Below are 19,694 nucleotides of genomic sequence, written 5' to 3'. Positions count from 1 at the left end.
TCGTTGTGGTAACACTTTACTTTAATACATTATAAAATGCGTTATTAATGCACCTTATAATGCACTGTATGATCTCATGAATAATTGTAATCACAATTATAATACTTATCTATACACTATCACACCTTTAGAAAGCATAATGCATTAAAAAACATGCAATATTAGATTCTGCAAATATTATAATGCATTTTAACTTTGTACATAAAGGTGAAGTGTTACAGTTGTTTCTTCTCTGAAGAGCTCGTATGCTGCCTCGTGTTAGCTAAATGAAATAAACGGTTTAAATAAGCTGATTTATGGTGAGGTGTTGACCTGTAGCGCGGGTGTTCTGTGGTGTCCGATGGAGAGCGTTCTGGGATAGATATGGAGGTGTTGGAGGACAGAGTTGTGGCCACAGACGCTGTAGTTGCTTCCTCGAATGACGGAGGAGTGCAAGACTGCAGACCTGAGAGAAAAGAACAAACAATCACATGAAAAACAATCTCCCAGCCAATAAAAATATCTTCTAAGAAGGTTTTGTTAATGTAAGTTATGAAAACGTTATTTCTGAATGTTTAAAACATCCCGTTTAAGTTTAAGTTTAAAAATGTTTATGGAACATTCTATTTTATCATTCTGTAAACATTAGGGGAATGTTACTTTTGAATGTTCTGAAGTAAGCTGTAACATTTAAAAAACGTTAGATGACCGTTACAGAAAAAAGTTCAATGAACGATGTATAAATAACGTTTTTGTGTTAACGTTTTCAGAACATTATTAAAAACCAGATAACTTGGAACAGACATTCTATTAACGTTACTAGAAGAACGTTTTGAAATTATGTAACAAAAAATGTCACAATTTCAAAAGAATTCTACAGAATGCTACATTGTTGTCACATGACTGCATTATGTTTGTTGCATGTTTAATTCAGAAAGTGGCGTCCAGTTATCATGTCGTACAATGAATATTTAGCATTTTTAAAGCAACTACCATATTTTCCGTAAAATAACTCTAAGTTTCACCTGTCAAAATGGCATTTTTGAGAGAAAAATAAGAAATACCAGTAAATAAATTGAAACGTTTACTAACATTATAAACATGCATTTTAGTTCCCTTCACTCACGCAACAAATATTTTAAATTTAACAGAACAGAATGAAAAAATATAAGTATAAAACAAACATAAATTATACTGGCATTCATTATTAATATTTATTATAAACTCCAACTACTATTTAAAAATCCAAATGTGTGCTTTGTGAATGTTTTGCATGCTCATTGTTAATTGTATTATATAAGCTGCTTTGTAATATAAGTCACAGCACATTTCAGATGATAAAAAACATAGTAAACACTTTAGTTTAGGGTCCAATTCTCACTATTTACTTATTAGCATGCATCTTACCAGGATATTAGCTGTTTATTAATGCCTTATTCTGCATGACCATATTCTAAATTCTTAATCCTACACAATACCTTAACTTAACAACTACCTTACTAACTATTAATAAGCAGTAATTAGGAGTTTATTGAGGCAAACGTCATAGTTAATAGTGAGAATTGGAACCTAAACTAAAGTGTGACAAAAAAAAACAGTCTAAAAACACACAAGGAACGAACAACAGTAAGAAAATGACCATCGTTTTCCAGCACGGGGAAGCTGCGCGCTCCTCTCAGATCATAGATGTTCTGGTCTCTCTCTGAGGGCAGCTGACTGGCCGACCAAGCCGCTCCGGGAACGCTGAATTTGGGCACGGTCAGCGCCACACGGCCCTTCTTAGCAGGAGAAGCTTTCAGTGCTGGAGAAACCAGAGAATGTCTTCTATTAGATTACATGCTGTATTAATCGTCTCCATTGGCTCTTTATTTAAAGTGAACTTCTCACTAATGCTGTCGGTCAGTACTCACAAGTGCTTTTCTTGAACACAGTGCTGCTCATGAACCTGAAAAAACGGTCAGCGTAGAAGTTCGGCCGGTGGACGGAGACAGTGTCCTGTGAGACGGAGGAGAGATGTGAGCTGAGTGGACATTCACATGTATTGATCAGACAAAATGGGTTTAAATAATTATTTTGACTGTTTTTATTCTATTAAAGCTTCTCAGTGTCATCACTGAGGTTCAGACCGCGACTGAAGAGTCATGGAAGCTGCGCTGGTGATGACTGACCAATCACAGTCATTTAGTGGTTAAAGGTTAAGAAAATTCATCTGCTTGGGTCACGGGTAGTATATTATTATATTTAGTAGCTAAATTTAGCTTGAAGCCTAATTTTAGATTTTTTTGACTTTTGATATTATTTGCATGAAAATTCAACACATTTTATTTTATTTTAAAGTCACTGCTTAATGCAAAAGAGCTTTATATTTATTATACATAGATGTTTATACTATATACACTACCGCTCAAAAGTTTGGGATCGGTATGATTTTTAATGTTTTTTAAAGAAGTTTCGTCTGCTCACCAAGGGTGCATTTACTTAATTAAAAATAGAGTAAAAACAGTAATATTGTGAAATCTTATTACAATTTAAAATGACTGTTTTCTATGTGAATATATAGTAAAGTGTAATTTATATCCTGTGATCAAAGCTGAATTTTCAGTGTCACATGATCCTTCAGAAATCATTCTAATATGCTGATCTGCTGCTCAAGAAACATTTAATGTGTACAATTGTACAAAATATTTGTGTACAATATTTTTTTTCAGGATTATTTGATGAATAGAAAGTTCAAAAGAACAGTGTTTATCTGAAATCTAATCTTTTGTAACATTATAAATGTCTTTACTGTCACTTTTGATTGATTTAATGCATCCTTGCTGAATAAAAGTATTCATTTCTTTAATTTCTTTTCAAAAAAATACTTACTTACTGACCCCAAACTAGGGCTGTCAAACGATTAATCACGATTAATCGCATACAAAATAAAAGTTTGAGTTTGCCTAATATATGTGGGTGTACTGTGTGTAATTATTATGTATATATAAATACAAACACATTCATGTATATATTTGAGAAATATTTACAAGTATATGTATTTATTTATATTTTTATATAATTTATTAATTATAATTATAATTTTTTTGTACATAAATAACATATTTCTCTTAAATATATACATTAATTTGTGTGCATTTATATTATTTACACACATTACTCACACATATATTATGCAAACTTTTATTTTGTATGCGATTAATCACGATTAATCGTTTGACAACCCTACCCCAAACTTTTGAAAGGTAGTGTAAATGTTACAAAAGCTTTGTATTTCAGATAAATGCTGTTCTTTTGAACTTTCTATTCATCAAGGAATCCTGAAAAAAACTGTTTTCAACATTGAAAATAATAATAAATGTTTCTTGAGCAGCAAATCATCATATTAGAATGATTTCTGAAGGATCATGTGACACTGAAGACTGGAGTAATGATGCTGAAAATTCAGCTTTGATCACAAGATATAAATTACATTTACTATATATTCACATAGAAAACAGTCATTTTAAATTGTAATAATTTTTCACAATATTACTGTTTTTACTGTATTTTTAATTAAATAAATTAAGCCTTGGTGAGCAGAAGAGACATCTTTTAAAAACATTAAAAATCTTACCGATCCCAAACTTTTGAGCGGTAGTGTATATATATATATATATATATATATATATATATATATATATATATATATTTTTTTTTTTTTTTTTTTTTAGTAAACAGTATTTGCTAGTAATGTGGAAGTATTTGGGGAGAAAAAGACAGACTGGAAATAAAGTAGATAGAAACAGAAGTTGGAAAGCGAATGGAAAGAGACGTCTTCTCAGACTCGAGATCTACAGCGAAACCAAACACAAGTGATCCTTATCAAAGTTTATCTACTGTCTCATTGAATCTCCAGAACACACACACACACACACACACACACACACACACACACACACACACACACACACACACACACACACACACAGACACACATCAAACATCTCATGCATTAATAAAGGAGGGCACAGGGTGAGATTACCACATTCAATATTCTCTTCCACACATTAAAGAGGTCATATTATGCTCCTTTACAAAGTCTTGATGTTGTTTTTGTGCTCCACTAGAACAGGTTGATTATTCTCCTCATATTCTCCATTGTTGCAGCTCCTCTCTTCCCAGTCTGTCAGTAACACTCTGTTTAGTTCCTGTCTCTATGAAGCCCCTCCTTCTGAAAAGCACAATGTGCTCCGATTGGTCGGCTGGAGCAGTGTGTTGTGATTGGTGTTTGGGAAATGTCCCCCCCTTACCATAACCACCAGTTTCAACACACTACTAACTAACTCAAGCAGGCCCCGCCCCTTTATTCTGCATATGAATTATTTAAATGAGGAATATTGTGAAGAAAACTCAAGACTGAAGACTCAAGACACTGATATAGAGAAGAACTCCTGCTGGAGGGACATTTTCATGCTCAAACAGCAACATTACACACTAAAGATAGATAAAACTGTAAAAAAGTATAAAAAGTCCTCTTTAAGTCTTGTCTGTGCCGTCACAGTTTGTGTTTATACAGAAGTGCATGTATGAGAGCAGATGGAGGTGATGTGTATTAATGCTCTGAGGACTATATGACACATTATAATGGTGAAGATGGAGATGTATTTCTGGGTTTCTCACCCCATCATGGACCAGAGCCTTCCACGTGTGTTCCAGCTTCTTAATGAGTCTGCATGAACGAGAGAGACAGACGTCAGCTCACAGATTCACAGAACCACACACTGCTGAGTATCCTGATGGGAGAGCTTTGGATTTATTTTTTGCAACTTAATGCAGTCTTAATGACTCAGCAATAGAGCAAAAACACACACTAATGCAGGCAGAGGAGCAGAATGAAAGAGCAGGAGGAGAGAAAATATCTGTCCCCAAAACAACAGGGCAACTGCACCATATGCAACTTAAAATAAAATAATTTAAAAAGCTAATTAGCTTAAAACAAATATTTCTATAATTTTGCAAATAATATTTTCTTATAATATTTCATTTAATATATATAATATTTTCCTGTTTAATAATTATTTGTAATAATATTTTATATTTTTTTATATATAAATATAATATATATTTTTATATATCAATATATATAAAACTATTAAATCTTACATCTAGCTCTTAAATGTGATATAATATAACTTTTAAAAATATATATTAAAAATTAATTTAAATTTAAATTATAAATCTAAATCTTAAGCAGGTTTGATGTTCGTATGAAAATCACTCAGATCACACACACAAAAAGATAAGCAAACACTCTGGGTTAAAAACAACCCAAGTTGGGTTGAAAATGGACAAACCCTGCTAATGGGTTGTTTTGACCCAGCAATTGGGTTAAATGTTTGCCCAACCTGCTGAGTAGTTTTATTTAACCCAACTATTGTTTAAAAATGACTGTATTGTTGCTTAAAATGAACCCAAAATATGTTGGAAATTAAAAATCAGACACATGTTTACTAGAGGCAACAATAATAATCAAAAGGTGAACATTTATTAATAAGCAATTTAACATTATTGTTTAATTATTCATTAAACATATTAATAAATGTTAATTTCCAACATACTTTGGGTTTATTTTAACCAACAATACAGTAATTTTTACACAATAGTTGGGTTAAATAAAACTACCCAGCAGGTTGGGCAAACATTTAACCCAATTGCTGGGTCAAAACAACCTATTAGCAGGGTTTGTCCATTTTCAACCCAACTTGGGTTGTTTTTAACCCAGCATTTTTTAGAGTGTATATTCATATCTTGACAGCTTTGCTTTATTCTATAAAACGTGAGCATTAAAATTAAGTATTTTTAGTGGGTCATGTGATTTTAGAGAACAGAGCAGATTTGTGGCAAATGAAAACTGCACTTAAATCTGGCAGATGTGAATTTAAAAAAAAAAAAAATGTATATAACATAAATCTGTCTTGATCACAGACTCCTACATACGGTTTGTGTTTGCATGCACGAGTTCATTACAACAGCTTCACATCACATTCATAACATTTGTAAAAAACGTTGAAAAGGGTTGTGCATGATAAAATGCTAATGTTTAGACAATACTTTGAAAATCCAGCAGAAATATTATCTCATCCAGGAAACATCATACTCTTTTATATTGTAATCATGCATACTATTTAAGATGGACAGTACACAAATTGTTAAAATTGGACTCTTGGATCTTCGATACACTGCTTTAGAGAAAAAAGCCGATTTGAAGCATGCTTTATGAACAAATGCGTTCCAGTATAGAGTTATAAGTGTGTCACCTGTAGGACTGCAGGATGTCTATGATGCCTATGAAGAGCAGGAGTCTCTCTCCTTTCCCACTGACCGCAGGGATCCCACCCATTCTACAGACAGAGAGAGAGAGAGATGATTTATCAAATAATCAGAGCTCTAAAACACAATTCAAAACATCTTCACAACTGGCAAGATGGGTTTTTAATAAAACGTGGCAGTCTGTGCAGTCAAAATAGAAAATCGGAGCTACATGAGAGAACAGAGAAAAAGGACTGTGGCATTTAATTCACCAAAAACTTCAACACGCATATTAAGGTGACCGGAATTCTGTAAACCGAGGATGTCAAAAATCTCACTTTTTTATTGTTGTGGGTTCTATACACTACTATTAAAAGTAATTATTGATGTTTGCTGGTCAAAATGAACCTAACTGCAAATAGCAAACTATGGAAGCTTGTTTCTGTCACAAAATACAAAAATAAAAAAGGTAATTGCAACTTTTTATTTCACAATTCTGACTTTTTTTCTCAGAATTGCGAGTTATAAAGTCAGAATTGCGATATAAAGTCAGAATTGTGAGATATAAAGTCAGAATTGTGAGTTATATAGTAGGAATTATGTGATATAAAATCAGACTTGCATGATATAAATGCAATTCTGACTTTATAACTCACAATTCTGACTTTATATCGCAATTCTGACTTTATATCTCACAATTCTGACTTTATAACTCACAATTCTGACTTTATATCGCAATTCTGACTTTATATCTCACAATTCTGACTTTATATCGCAATTCTGACTTTATATCTCACAATTCTGACTTTATATCGCAATTCTGACTTTATATCTCACAATTCTGACTTTATATCTCACAATTCTGACTTTATATCGCAATTCTGACTTTATATCTCACAATTCTGACTTTATATCTCACAATTCTGACTTTATATCGCAATTCTGACTTTATATCTCACAATTCTGACTTTATATCTCACAATTCTGACTTTATATCTCACAATTATAACTTTATATCGCAATTCTGACTTTATATCTCACAATTCTGACTTTATATCTCACAATTCTGACTTTATATCGCAATTCTGACTTTATATCTCACAATTCTGACTTTATATCTCACAATTCTGACTTTATATCGCAATTCTGACTTTATATCTCACAATTCTGCAATTCTGACTTTATATCGCAATTCTGACTTTATATCTCACAATTATAACTTTATATCGCAATTCTGACTTTATAACTCACAATTCTGACTTTATATCTCACAATTCTGACTTTATATCGCAATTCTGACTTTATATCTCACAATTCTGACTTTATATCTCACAATTCTGACTTTATATCGCAATTCTGACTTTATATCTCACAATTCTGACTTTATATCTCACAATTCTGACTTTATATCGCAATTCTGACTTTATATCTCACAATTCTGACTTTATATCGCAATTCTGACTTTATATCTCACAATTCTGACTTTATATCTCACAATTCTGACTTTATATCGCAATCTGACTTTATATCTCACAATTCTGCAATTCTGACTTTATATCGCAATTCTGACTTTATATCTCACAATTCTGACTTTATATCTCACAATTCTGACTTTATATCACACAATTCTGACTTTATATCGCAATTCTGACTTTATATCTCACAATTCTGACTTTATATCTCACAATTATAACTTTATATCGCAATTCTGACTTTATATCTCACAATTCTGACTTTATATCTCACAATTCTGACTTTATATCGCAATTCTGACTTTATATCTCACAATTCTGACTTTATATCTCACAATTCTGACTTTATATCTCACAATTCTGACTTTATATCTCACAATTCTGACTTTATATCGCAATTCTGACTTTATATCTCACAATTCTGCAATTCTGACTTTATATCGCAATTCTGACTTTATATCTCACAATTCTGACTTTATATCTCACAATTCTGACTTTATATCGCAATTCTGACTTTATATCTCACAATTCTGACTTTATATCTCACAATTATAACTTTATATCGCAATTCTGACTTTATATCTCACAATTCTGACTTTATATCTCACAATTATAACTTTATATCGCAATTCTGACTTTATATCTCACAATTCTGACTTTATATCTCACAATTCTGACTTTATATCTCACAATTATAACTTTATATCGCAATTCTGACTTTATATCTCACAATTCTGACTTTATATCTCACAATTATAACTTTATATCGCAATTCTGACTTTATATCTCACAATTCTGACTTTATATCTCACAATTCTGACTTTATATCGCAATTCTGACTTTATATCTCACAATTCTGACTTTATATCTCACAATTCTGACTTTATATCATGCAATTCTGACTTTATATCATCAAGAAAAAAAGTCAGAATTGTAAGATAAAAAGTTGCAATTACCTTTTTATTTTTATTTCATGGCAGAAACAAGCATTATATCAAAACATAATGCTTAAATACAATTTGTCTTATTGTATTTAATATTCAAGAGAGCAACCATACATCTGTGTTGAGTTTTTTATTCTATATAATTTTATAATAATTTAAATCATCATTAGTCATTTCTGTAGTTTGTCATTTGATTTATGCCATTCAACATTATAATATGTCTTTATATTACTTATTTTGCTATTGTTTGTCTTCATGTCTCCATTTCAAGGTTTTGAATGTCACAGGACGACGTTGTGAAGCAATAATTTTCCGTTGCGTTGGTATAATAAGACTTGTTGGATTTGTATTGGTCAGTGGAAACATACACAACTAAGATTATTCAATGCTCATCACTTTGTCTCCGGCTTCCTGTTCTCCCCCAGGCTGTTAATCCAGTTACCAGACAAAACTTTACTGAGTTTGGATACCGGATATCTTCAGACAGGATCCGGCATCCAGGGTTGGATCTAATATTTCTGATCTGATCTAGCGAATGTTATTTTATGTTTGTGCTTTTAGAAGTGGATCTTTACTGAAACAGAAGCCGAAGCATCACACATACGTGTCTTCGGTGTCTATGGAGTCTCCGCACGCAGCTCCGCCCAGAATGGACTCCATGGCGGTGGAGTAAAGCGCTCGCTGAGCGGCCGGTCTCTTCTCGTCGCTGCTGCCCTGCGACCCCTCCATCTGCTGCTCGCGCTCCGCCTGGTCCAGATTATGAACGCCCAACAACAAGCTGTAGTCCATGATCTTAAAACTCTCCAACACCTGCACAGAAACATCACACCTTTATCATAAACCTGTCCAGTTCACGTCTGCGCTAACCGAGCGCATCCACACACTCACCAGACAGTCTCTCTGCAGCGTTTTCACCAGGGCGTTGTACGTGTCCACATCCAGCAGGAGTCCGTCTGGAACGTCCTGCATGAAGTCCAGGTCTTTGAAAGTGGGTCTGGACTTCTCACGTTCTTTCTTGGACGCTCGGCGCTTGCAGGTGGAGCCCTTCAGGTCGAACTTCAGGTGCATGCGGAAGACGCGGGGCAGGACGTTATTCATCACCACGATCCGGATGTTCTTCCCGCCGGACTGAACGCAGTACAAACCGAAGAACTTGGGCAGCAGGGTGCGAGGATTCTGGTTCAGGTTCTGAGGGAGAGAAAACACAGATTAGAGTCATAAGAACGTTTTGTTAACGTTCTCATTTAGTTATGGGAAAGTTTCTTCTGAATGTTCTCTGAGCGTTCAAAATGTCCATATTTAAAAGTTTTAAAAATGGGAACATTCCAATTTATCATTTTGGAAACATGGGAATGTTACTTTTGAATGTTCTCTGAAGTAGTAACATTTAAAAAATGGAGAAAAGAGCAGAAAAAAAAAATGTTCCATGAACGATATACAACGTGTTTAGAACATTATTAAAGACTGGATAACTTTGAACAAATGTTCTGTTGGAATGTTAGTGGAAGAATGTTTGTTCATAACCTTGAAAGAACCTTTAGCCAATGTTCTGAGAACATCTCCTGTAAGCAATAGAAATGCAAAAAAATCGGTGCTACATGACTAGAGAAAACAGTGAAAAAGAGCTGTGGCGTTTTCTTTTGCCAAAAACTTCAACACGAATATTACGTTTCTAGGGATATTTCCTAGTTCAGTGGTCAAAAATCTCACTTGTTATTATCTATCAATGATTAATGGAGACAATACAGTTTTGTTTTCAAATGTTCCACATTATTAATTATTATGAGCCCAACTAGTTTTAATACAATTCATAAAAAAATGTACACTATATAAAACACTACTGCAAATAGCAAACAGATCAAATGGTATTATAACAAAATCATGGCTTTAATCTGATCTGATTTTTTTTTCAAAATGTTATTTTATGTTTATGCTTTTGGAAGTTTAAGTTTACTATCTGTAACTATGCTTTTTATTTGGCATTTCAGGCTCATTTTGTGCACAAATTAAGCACAAATTTGTGCCATTTAAAATTATTTTAAAAATTATTTTATTTTATTTTATTTCAATTCCTAAAACTTAAAAGAAGAGGGCCTTAAAATTCTCTAAATTACTTCAAATATATATGCATTAACTCCCTTTAAGTTTAAGTAATTTAACTAGTAATCATTTGCTTTTATATATTTTGCTATTTATTTTTTGTCAGAAATATCAGAATATCAGATATTGCAAAATTATGCATTTTGAGTCATCTAGCGGACTTTTGCTGACAAATAAACAGGGATATCTGGTTCCAAAAAAAGAGTACATATTGTTAATTTACCTATACTAATGTATAACTTGTTAAAATTCAGATTTGTGTCGTCTTCGTTTGTCACATTGTACTGAAAATGGTGCATTTGGCACTTATTGAAGTAAAACTGGCAGATGTGAATTAAAAAAAATCATTTGGACACATAACCATGTCATAAAAACTGCATCTCGTCCACAAACTCCTACATACAGTTTGTGTTTGCATGCACAAATTTATTACCTAAACTTCATCATCACTTCACTCGCTCTTACTGCTGCAACGCCTTCACATCATTCGTCATTACATTTTAAAACAATTTGAAAAGGTTAGCTTAAAATGCTAATGTTAAGATGCATACTTTACCAGTCATACTCCTTTATATTGTAATCATGCATACTATTTCGGATGGCTAGTGTGCAAACAGTGCTAAAGCTTCAGTCGTTCAGGATGGAGATGATGACTCACCATATAGTATCCTGGAAGCAGCTTCTGCAGGAATTCAGCCTCTTTGTGCATGACGGTTTTGAGGATGAATTCATCGTCTCGAGTGACGTAGAAAATGGAGCCGCTGGCACCGGGGTTTGAGAGCTCGATCAAGGGTTCATTACAAAGAGAATACTGCACAAACAGAGAGACACAACAGGACGTCAGAGGATGATGCATTTATTCTGAACTATAGTTATACAGCACTTGATGGAACGTCATATTGGCCGAGTCATAATTTTATGATATATTTATGTTTTTTGGAGCTTGATATTAACATAAATCACCATCTATTTTTGTTGCATGAAAAAGAGCAACGTCTCATGTTCGACAGAAGATATTCATGCAAGTTTAGAAATATTTAAAATATAAATTGTTATTTACCCATCACAAAAAACGGCATTTTTTCATGAAGCATATATACAAGAACACACACACACACACACACACACACACACACACACACACACACACACACACACACACACACACTCATCAGTGGATATCTGTTGTTTTAAGTGCTTAAAAAGGAAAGCATTAGTGTGCTAATCACCATCTGTCTCAGGTAGTGTGTGTGTGTGTGTGTGTGCGTGCTTATGGAGCGGCCATGTGCTTTCACACACCTAATATGTTTAAGTTTCATTTAAGCTCCAGACGCTCATATCATAATTACACATTAACCTTCCCATGACCCTCAGCATTGCCCTGTAGAAACTTTTCACCCTCATTGGCTCTTCAATAAAGAGTCCAGATCCAAACCATTCAGCTCCGATATGAACATTACACTGAAAGAATGATTTCTGAAGGATCATGTGACACTGAAGACTGGAGTAATGATGCTGAAAATTCAGCTTTGATCACAGGATATAAATTACAGTTTAACATATTTTCAAATAGAAAACAGCTGTTTTAAATTCTAATAATATTTTGCAATATTACTGTTTTTTTTAGCATATTTTATCTCAAGTAGTAAGGAAAACTCTGTAATGAGATCTCATTTATCTCAATAGTTTCTCATAGACAGCTATGAGATTAAATGGAGACACAAACTTCTGTTTCTCAGATGTTTCTCCTGAGAAAATGACCCCAGTGTTCTCACACCTGTGAGTTTCAGAAGAGATCTCGACAATCTCTCAAACTGTGCTCAGATTTGACAAGATACCAAAGTCTGCATTCAGAATCGAGCTGGACAATTAATCGTCAAAAGATCGCCATCTCGATTCAAACACCCACACAATCTAATTCCCAAATGTCTATGATAAGTACAATAACATTCAAATCTGCCACTGATCCAGAGAGAACAGTTGTTGTGAATAGATATGAAACAACCACACTGTATCATCATATCTGTTATAATAATTCAGATTATCACAGAAGTACTGGCATAAAAATTTAGATATAAACACTGATGTCTACAGCAGCGAAAATAAAACAGAGTAAATCACCTTTTGAAAGTAACTTGATGCTCCAAAACAGATTGAATCAATTACATCGTTACACCAGTAGGTGGCGACAAATGACTGTTAAAAATATATTCATTATTGAATCAGTCAATCAAGAGATTCGTTCAAAAACACTGATTCATCCAGTAATGAAACAAGTGAAGTCTTTATGAGTGAGTCATTGAATCATTCACTCAAACTGATTTTAAAAAAAAAATAAAATATAAAATAAAGATATTAAGTCTAAAGGTGCCCTAGAATCAAAAATTGAATTTATCTTGGCATAGTTGAATAACAAGAGTTCAGTACATGGAAAAGACATACGTTGAGTTTCAAACTCCATTGCTTCCTCCTCCTTATGTAAATCTCATTTGTTTAAAAGACCTCCGGAAAACAGGCGAATCTCAACATAACACCGACTGTTATGTAACAGTCGGGATCATTAATATGTATGACCCCAATATTTGCATATGCCAGCCCATGTTCAAGGCATTAGACAAGGGCAGCCAGTATTAACGTCTGGATCTGTGCACAGCTGAATCATCAGACTAGGTAAGCAAGCAAGAACAACAGCGAAAAATGGCAGATGGAGCAATAATAACTGACATGATCCATGAGATCATGATATTTTTAGTGATATTTGTAAATTGTCTTTCTAAATGTTTCGTTAGCATGTTGCTAATGTACTGTTAAATGTGGTTAAAGTTACCATCGTTAATTACTGTATTCATGGAGACAGGACTGTCGTTATTTTCATTATTAAACACTTGCAGTCTGTATAATTCATAAACACAACTTCATTCTTTATAAATCTCTCCAACAGTGTGTAATGTTAGCTTTAGCCACGGAGCACCATCAAACTCATTCAGAATCAGATGTAAACATCCAAATAAATACTATACTCACATGATCCGACGCATGCATGCAGTATGCATGACGAACATCTTGTAAAGATCCATTTGAGGGTTATATTAGCTGTGTGAACTTTGTAAATGCACTGTATTATAGTCGAGAGCTCAGGGGGCGGGGAGCGAGAGATTTAAAGGGGCCGCAGCCTGAATCGGTGCATAGTTAATGATGCCCCAAAATAGGCAGTTAAAAAATTGAATAAAAAAATCTATGGGGTATTTTGAGCTGAAACTTCACAGACACATTCAGGGGACACCTTAGACTTACATTACATCTTTTGAAAAGACGTTCTATGGCACCTTAAAATAAACATATTAAACCTATAAATTTAAAAAAAAAATATATATATCTACTAATGGGGTCAAAAAAATAATCTTGTTTTCCCTTTGAATTAAGTTTATTTTTCTAACCCCATTGGCAGACTTTTTTCTCATTTAAAGCATAAACTCACTAATTCAATTACCAGAAAACAAGACTTAATATCTTCAGTCATTTTGTTTCTCAAATAAAAGTATCTTGATTTAAAGGTGCAATATGTAAGAATTTTGCAGTAAAATATCGCAAACCCACTAGGCCAGTGTTATATATTTTGTTCACTTGAGTACTTACAATATCCCAAATGTTTGCAACTATTTGTAAATCGTGAGAAAATTGCAATTTTAACCAAGGCTCCGGGACGTGTGAGGAGTCGCCTGTCAATTACGTCATACCCGCGTTACCCTCGGTTTCCGTTTTTTTTTTTTGTAGAAACCATGGAAACACCAAAGACGCTTTAATATTTACATGTTTTAATAGACAAGGGAACAACTGTTTTGATATATTTATAGACAGAAATCTAATTAATGTTATATAGCTCAACACGTTTAGTCTTATTGTTTAATTCTAATTTTCTTGATTGTTTGCGAGTACCGTGCTTTACCATGCCTCAGAGAAAAACACTATTTTGTGAAGTAGCTAACATAGCATAATCAGACGCAGCTTTATTTTTAGTAACAGTAATACAGCATTTTCTCCATCATACAATACGCTTTATAATTGCATGCCATTTATCAACACAATCATCCAGCATTTAATATGATATTGTAAAATCGATCTATCTTACTGCAGTGTGTAACAGTGTCTCACAGCAGCCGCCGAGCGAACGCACAGAGTAACGTTATAACATCATTTTCAACACTCTCAAATGTATCTAATATGATAAACAGAGCTGCGTTACCGAATACTCATGACCGGAAAAGCGGAAGCGGTGCCGGCAACTGTGTCATAATAAAAGTCCCGCTGCTCGTGAGGCGTGTGTTGCGTAATCACTCCAGCTCCTCGTTCAGCTCACTCAACACTCGCTCCTGCTCTGCTTCATACTACAGTAACGTTAATAATCACATCCATGAACATGATTTCTTCCCGACTCCAATCCCAATTCTTTTGCACCATCCGTTGAGGTGAAGATCACATGTCCCAAGATTCCGCGCTCAAACTTGGCGTCATCAAGCTACGCCTTTGTTTTGAATAGGCCTCTAGGGACCTCTAGCGGACAGAAATCCTACATACTGCACCTTTAAGAATGTTGAGATATTTGTAAACAAGGATAAAAAATACTGAGTAAGAAAGTCTTTTTTTGCAGTGAATTTGATATTCCAAGTTTGCACTAAAGTTAAATTTGCAACTTCAATGAAACATAAATGAGATCTCTGGAGCAGCCTCTGAGGAATAACATTATCTTCTGGATTATGTTCACACATACAGAAATAAAGCTCAACATCTGCACATCGCTCTTACAGCTACAGAACCAAACTGATTCTAGCGAACGCAATGTTTGAAGGGTCGACCCGTGTGTGATGCGTCTCACCAGATAGTCGTCGGGTCGGATCCCGAAGAGCTCTCTGAAGTAGCGGAACGCCACAGGAGCGTAAGTTTTAAACCTGAAGTCTGGATAGTGATGCGCTGGTGTCAGATTACTGCCTTCACTGTGAGAGACAGAGACACGGAGGACATCACATGATTTGATTGATGCTCAATATGGTTTAGGATCAAAATATTACAGTTTTTACTGTGTTTTTGTTCAACTCAATCTTCTGAATGGTAGTGTTATATGTATTTTTTATTTTATTTTTTACGAGTGAATAAGCTACTCATCCCATACACACACACACACATTATATATCAAATATAGCCTGTGTGTGTTTGTTGGTATAAGTGCTTGATTGAATTAAGCCAAAGGCATTAGTTAGTTAAACTAGTGAAGCATGACTTAGCAAACAGCACTAATTAAATTCTCAGTGGCAGGGAGACAATATGAACAGATGGTTTTCAAACTCCCTGTTCCAGCAGAACCTGCTCATACTGACCTGGGGAAGAAAATGCTCTCCACCACGTAGAAGTCTTGCATGAGGACGTCCCGCTCGGGTTTGGAGCTCAGGTTACCGACGGTGTAGCCGATCCCCAGCTGAATGGCTCCTTTCAGGGCAGACGAGGTCGTCTGTAGACACACAAGATGGAGACTTCTGACTCTGACACCAGTTACACATGCCCTGCTTCCCTGACATAAAATCACTGGATAACAGCATAAAGGATACAAAGGATCAAATAGTAAAATACAAACATATATATAGTTTATATATATGTTTATTATGAAAAATATTTTTTTAGTGCTGTCAAATCAATTAATCATGATTAATCGCATCTAACATAAAAGTTTGTAATATATATATATATATATATATATATATATATATATATATATATATATATACATACACAAATATATATTTACAAACTTTTATGTTAGATGCGATTAATCATGATTAATTGACTTGACAGCACTAAAAATATAGTTATGTTTATTAAAATAAAAAAATATATAAATATATAAAAATATAATTGATAAAAAAAATTTTCACATAAAAATATATATATATTTTATATAAAATATATAATTATATACTTGGTAAATATTCACAATATGGTAGCAATGAACAATACATTTGTTACTATATTTGTTTATAAAATATAATATTCTAATTTTAATATTATATGTTTATAATATTAAAGTATAATATTTATAATTTATAATATTTATTTATAATATATAAATATTAAAGATTACAAATAAAATATAAATATTTTTAATATTATAAATAATAACTTATAATATGTTTTTACTATATAACATTTTCTTTTACATTTTTGTTAACGATAATTAATAAAAATTCTGTTTATTGTTAATTCATGTTAACTCCACTAAATAATACTAACAGATGCAACTTTTGATTTTAATAATGTATTCGTAAATGCTGAAGTTAAGATTAATTAAGATTAAAAAATGTTTTAGATATATTTTTCATTGTTATTTCATGTTAACTAATGTTATTATAAAGTGTTACCAGATATATATTTTTATATATAAAAATATATAGGAAAACACCCATCAAAGTGGTTTAAAAACATTTTTCCCTTCATAACAAACAAATTTATTGGCTAATATTTGAGATCAATGATCAATAAGTAAAATGTTAGGTTCATAATAACCTTGTCAATACACATTTTCCATTAAAAGTGTTTTAATATAGTGAAACTATTGTGTAAAATAAGTGTTTTACACTTTTAATTCAAGCTATTTCAATGTCATTTTCTGTCAATAAATCATGTTATATCATATATATGTGTATATATGGGATGAAGTCCTTTTCAAAATCCTAAAACTGTCTGATGATTTCCAGGTTTAAAAGGGGAACAAATCCCAGATTTCCAATGCAGACTGAAGTTGTGAGGAACACACCTTCTTGTACGTGGTCTCGCCGGATGCATCGACTCGCCTGTGACCGATCTTCTTCTCGAGGCCGGAGCTGGGGTGACACGAGGAAGACGGCATCTGAGAAGAAAAACACTGATAAGATCTCCTTAATACGTTTATCTCAACTGGTTCTCATAGACAGCAAAGAAATTACATGGAGATTTGATCTTCTACTGATCTGAGCTGCTATCCACATGAATTTTAAAGCAATACTCTTACTGTATGACCACTACTGACTTATCTGTGTCTATTTTTATTTATCCAGAGGAATTTTAGGAGAAACAGTTGATACTTCAGTTAATTCCATTTCTGAAGCCTCAGATCAATAACATATTTTGCTAGAATGAAACACTTGAACTGTAAGTCTTCTCAAGATTGCATTGAGTAAAATTGGAGTTTTATGACCAAAATCAATGATATATGTGACCCTGGACCACAAAACCAGTCGCACGGGTATATTTATAGCAATAGCCAACAATGCATTGTATTTTGGGTCAAAATTATCGATTTTTCTTTTATGCCAAAAATCATTAGGATATTAAGTAAAGATCATGTTCCATGAAGATATTTTGTACATTTTCTACCGTAAATATATCAGAAAGTTATTTTTGTGAGTGGATATGCATTGCTAAGGACAACTTTAAAGGTGATTTTTTTCAATATTCTGATTTTTTTGCACCCTCAGATTCCAGATTTTCAAATAATTGGATCTCGACCAAATATTGTCCTATCCTAACAAACCATACATCAGCTTTGAGATGATGTATAAATCTCAGTTTCAAAAATGTGACCCTTATGACTGGTTCTGTGGTCCAGGGTCACCTATAGATGACAAACAATTCTTCACCTCGGTTATCTGGGTCTTCTTAAGAGCAGCGTCTGAAATGACACAGGAAGAGAAAGATATTATCCCACAGAGATAATAACATTTCTTTGCTAATTACAATAAAAGATTAATTTAAACCAAATAAAGATCTGTGTAGATGAGAAGATGTTCAGAATGCTTACTGCACAATACTAGTAAAAAAACTCTTATGCAAGTGTTGTCACACAACCTCATTAACCCAGCTAACAAAAAATATATTCTAAGAACATTCTGCTAACATTCCTATCAAGTTATGAAAACATTATTTTATGAATGTTCCCTGAACATTCAAAATGTCCAGTTTTTTTAATGTGTGTTTTTTTTGTGCAAATGTTACAAAAACATTCCATTTTATCATTCAAACATTAATGGAATGTTGCTTTTGAATGTTCTCTGAACATTCCGAAACAAGAAGTAACATTTAAAAAAACATTCCATGAATGATGTATGAATAATGTTTTTGTGCGAACGAACATTCTATTAATGTTACTGGAAGAATGTTTGTTCATAACCTTGAGAGAACCTTGCCATTCATTAAATGGCGTCCAGTTTTCCATTTCCATTTCGTATGCAATTTTCTAATGAATGAATCAAGAAAGGGATGTTTAAAATCATGCATATATATATTCCTTTTCAGTCTTCTCACTAGTGCATTGCATTGTGGGATACATTACCCACTCAGTGTAGGCTGTTGTAAACTGGGAGCTATAATAACTCACTATATGTGTACAGAAAATAAAATGAACAAAAATAATATGAAATGTGTGCAAAAATAATATGAACTGTATGAACAGTATGATATTCTGAACACACACTGGTTAATGTGTGAATAACAGTCCAAGGACAACCGGCGGGAGTCTGCAGCTCTGTGTTGCCTTGCAGTTATTTCACACTGCGTTTTTCTTGCACATGTTTCTGTGTCACTGAATTCAAGGGGAGGGGGCGGAGTTACAGACAACTAAACCTGTCAATCATCCCTCTGCACGTGCCGGCGCGGAATTAAGGCAAGATAACGGAAAGCAAATGAGACCTGACCTGCTTTACACCCGACAGGAGTGAGACAATTTAATAGCTGGGAATTAGAGCAGCAATGCAGCGCTGAAAAAAAAGAGTGCTTTTAATCTTAATTTCATCCTGGAACACAGATGAACACATGCTCAGGTCATTATACACAGAAAATACATTAAGCTTATTTTAGGATCATTAACCTTTTTGGTAACACTTCATTT

General features: G+C 33.5%; 1 protein-coding gene across 4 annotated transcripts in view; it reads right to left on the bottom strand.

The window, feature by feature from the left end:
* pip5k1cb (phosphatidylinositol-4-phosphate 5-kinase, type I, gamma b) overlaps positions 1 to 19,694 on the bottom strand; it is a 59,807-nt gene that overhangs the window by 17,605 nt on the left and 22,508 nt on the right. For all 4 annotated transcript variants that reach the window (XM_048163827.1, XM_048163829.1, XM_048163830.1 and 1 more), the window contains exons 2-13: positions 18,448 to 18,479; positions 17,586 to 17,678; positions 16,156 to 16,286; positions 15,657 to 15,774; positions 11,442 to 11,594; positions 9,572 to 9,871; positions 9,288 to 9,493; positions 6,276 to 6,359; positions 4,639 to 4,687; positions 1,890 to 1,974; positions 1,619 to 1,780; positions 313 to 445 (exon numbers count right to left, since the gene is read on the bottom strand). In XM_048163827.1, the coding sequence (XP_048019784.1) occupies positions 313 to 445; positions 1,619 to 1,780; positions 1,890 to 1,974; positions 4,639 to 4,687; positions 6,276 to 6,359; positions 9,288 to 9,493; positions 9,572 to 9,871; positions 11,442 to 11,594; positions 15,657 to 15,774; positions 16,156 to 16,286; positions 17,586 to 17,678; positions 18,448 to 18,479 (1,546 nt within the window). The remainder of the gene's footprint in view (positions 1 to 312; positions 446 to 1,618; positions 1,781 to 1,889; positions 1,975 to 4,638; positions 4,688 to 6,275; positions 6,360 to 9,287; positions 9,494 to 9,571; positions 9,872 to 11,441; positions 11,595 to 15,656; positions 15,775 to 16,155; positions 16,287 to 17,585; positions 17,679 to 18,447; positions 18,480 to 19,694) is intronic.

The sequence above is a fragment of the Megalobrama amblycephala genome, linkage group LG17, assembly GCF_018812025.1.
Source record: "Megalobrama amblycephala isolate DHTTF-2021 linkage group LG17, ASM1881202v1, whole genome shotgun sequence".
In the NCBI taxonomy this organism is placed as follows: Eukaryota; Metazoa; Chordata; class Actinopteri; order Cypriniformes; family Xenocyprididae; genus Megalobrama; species Megalobrama amblycephala.
The sequence above is the reverse complement of the archived record's forward strand: the minus strand, read 5'-3'. Positions and strand labels throughout refer to the sequence as shown.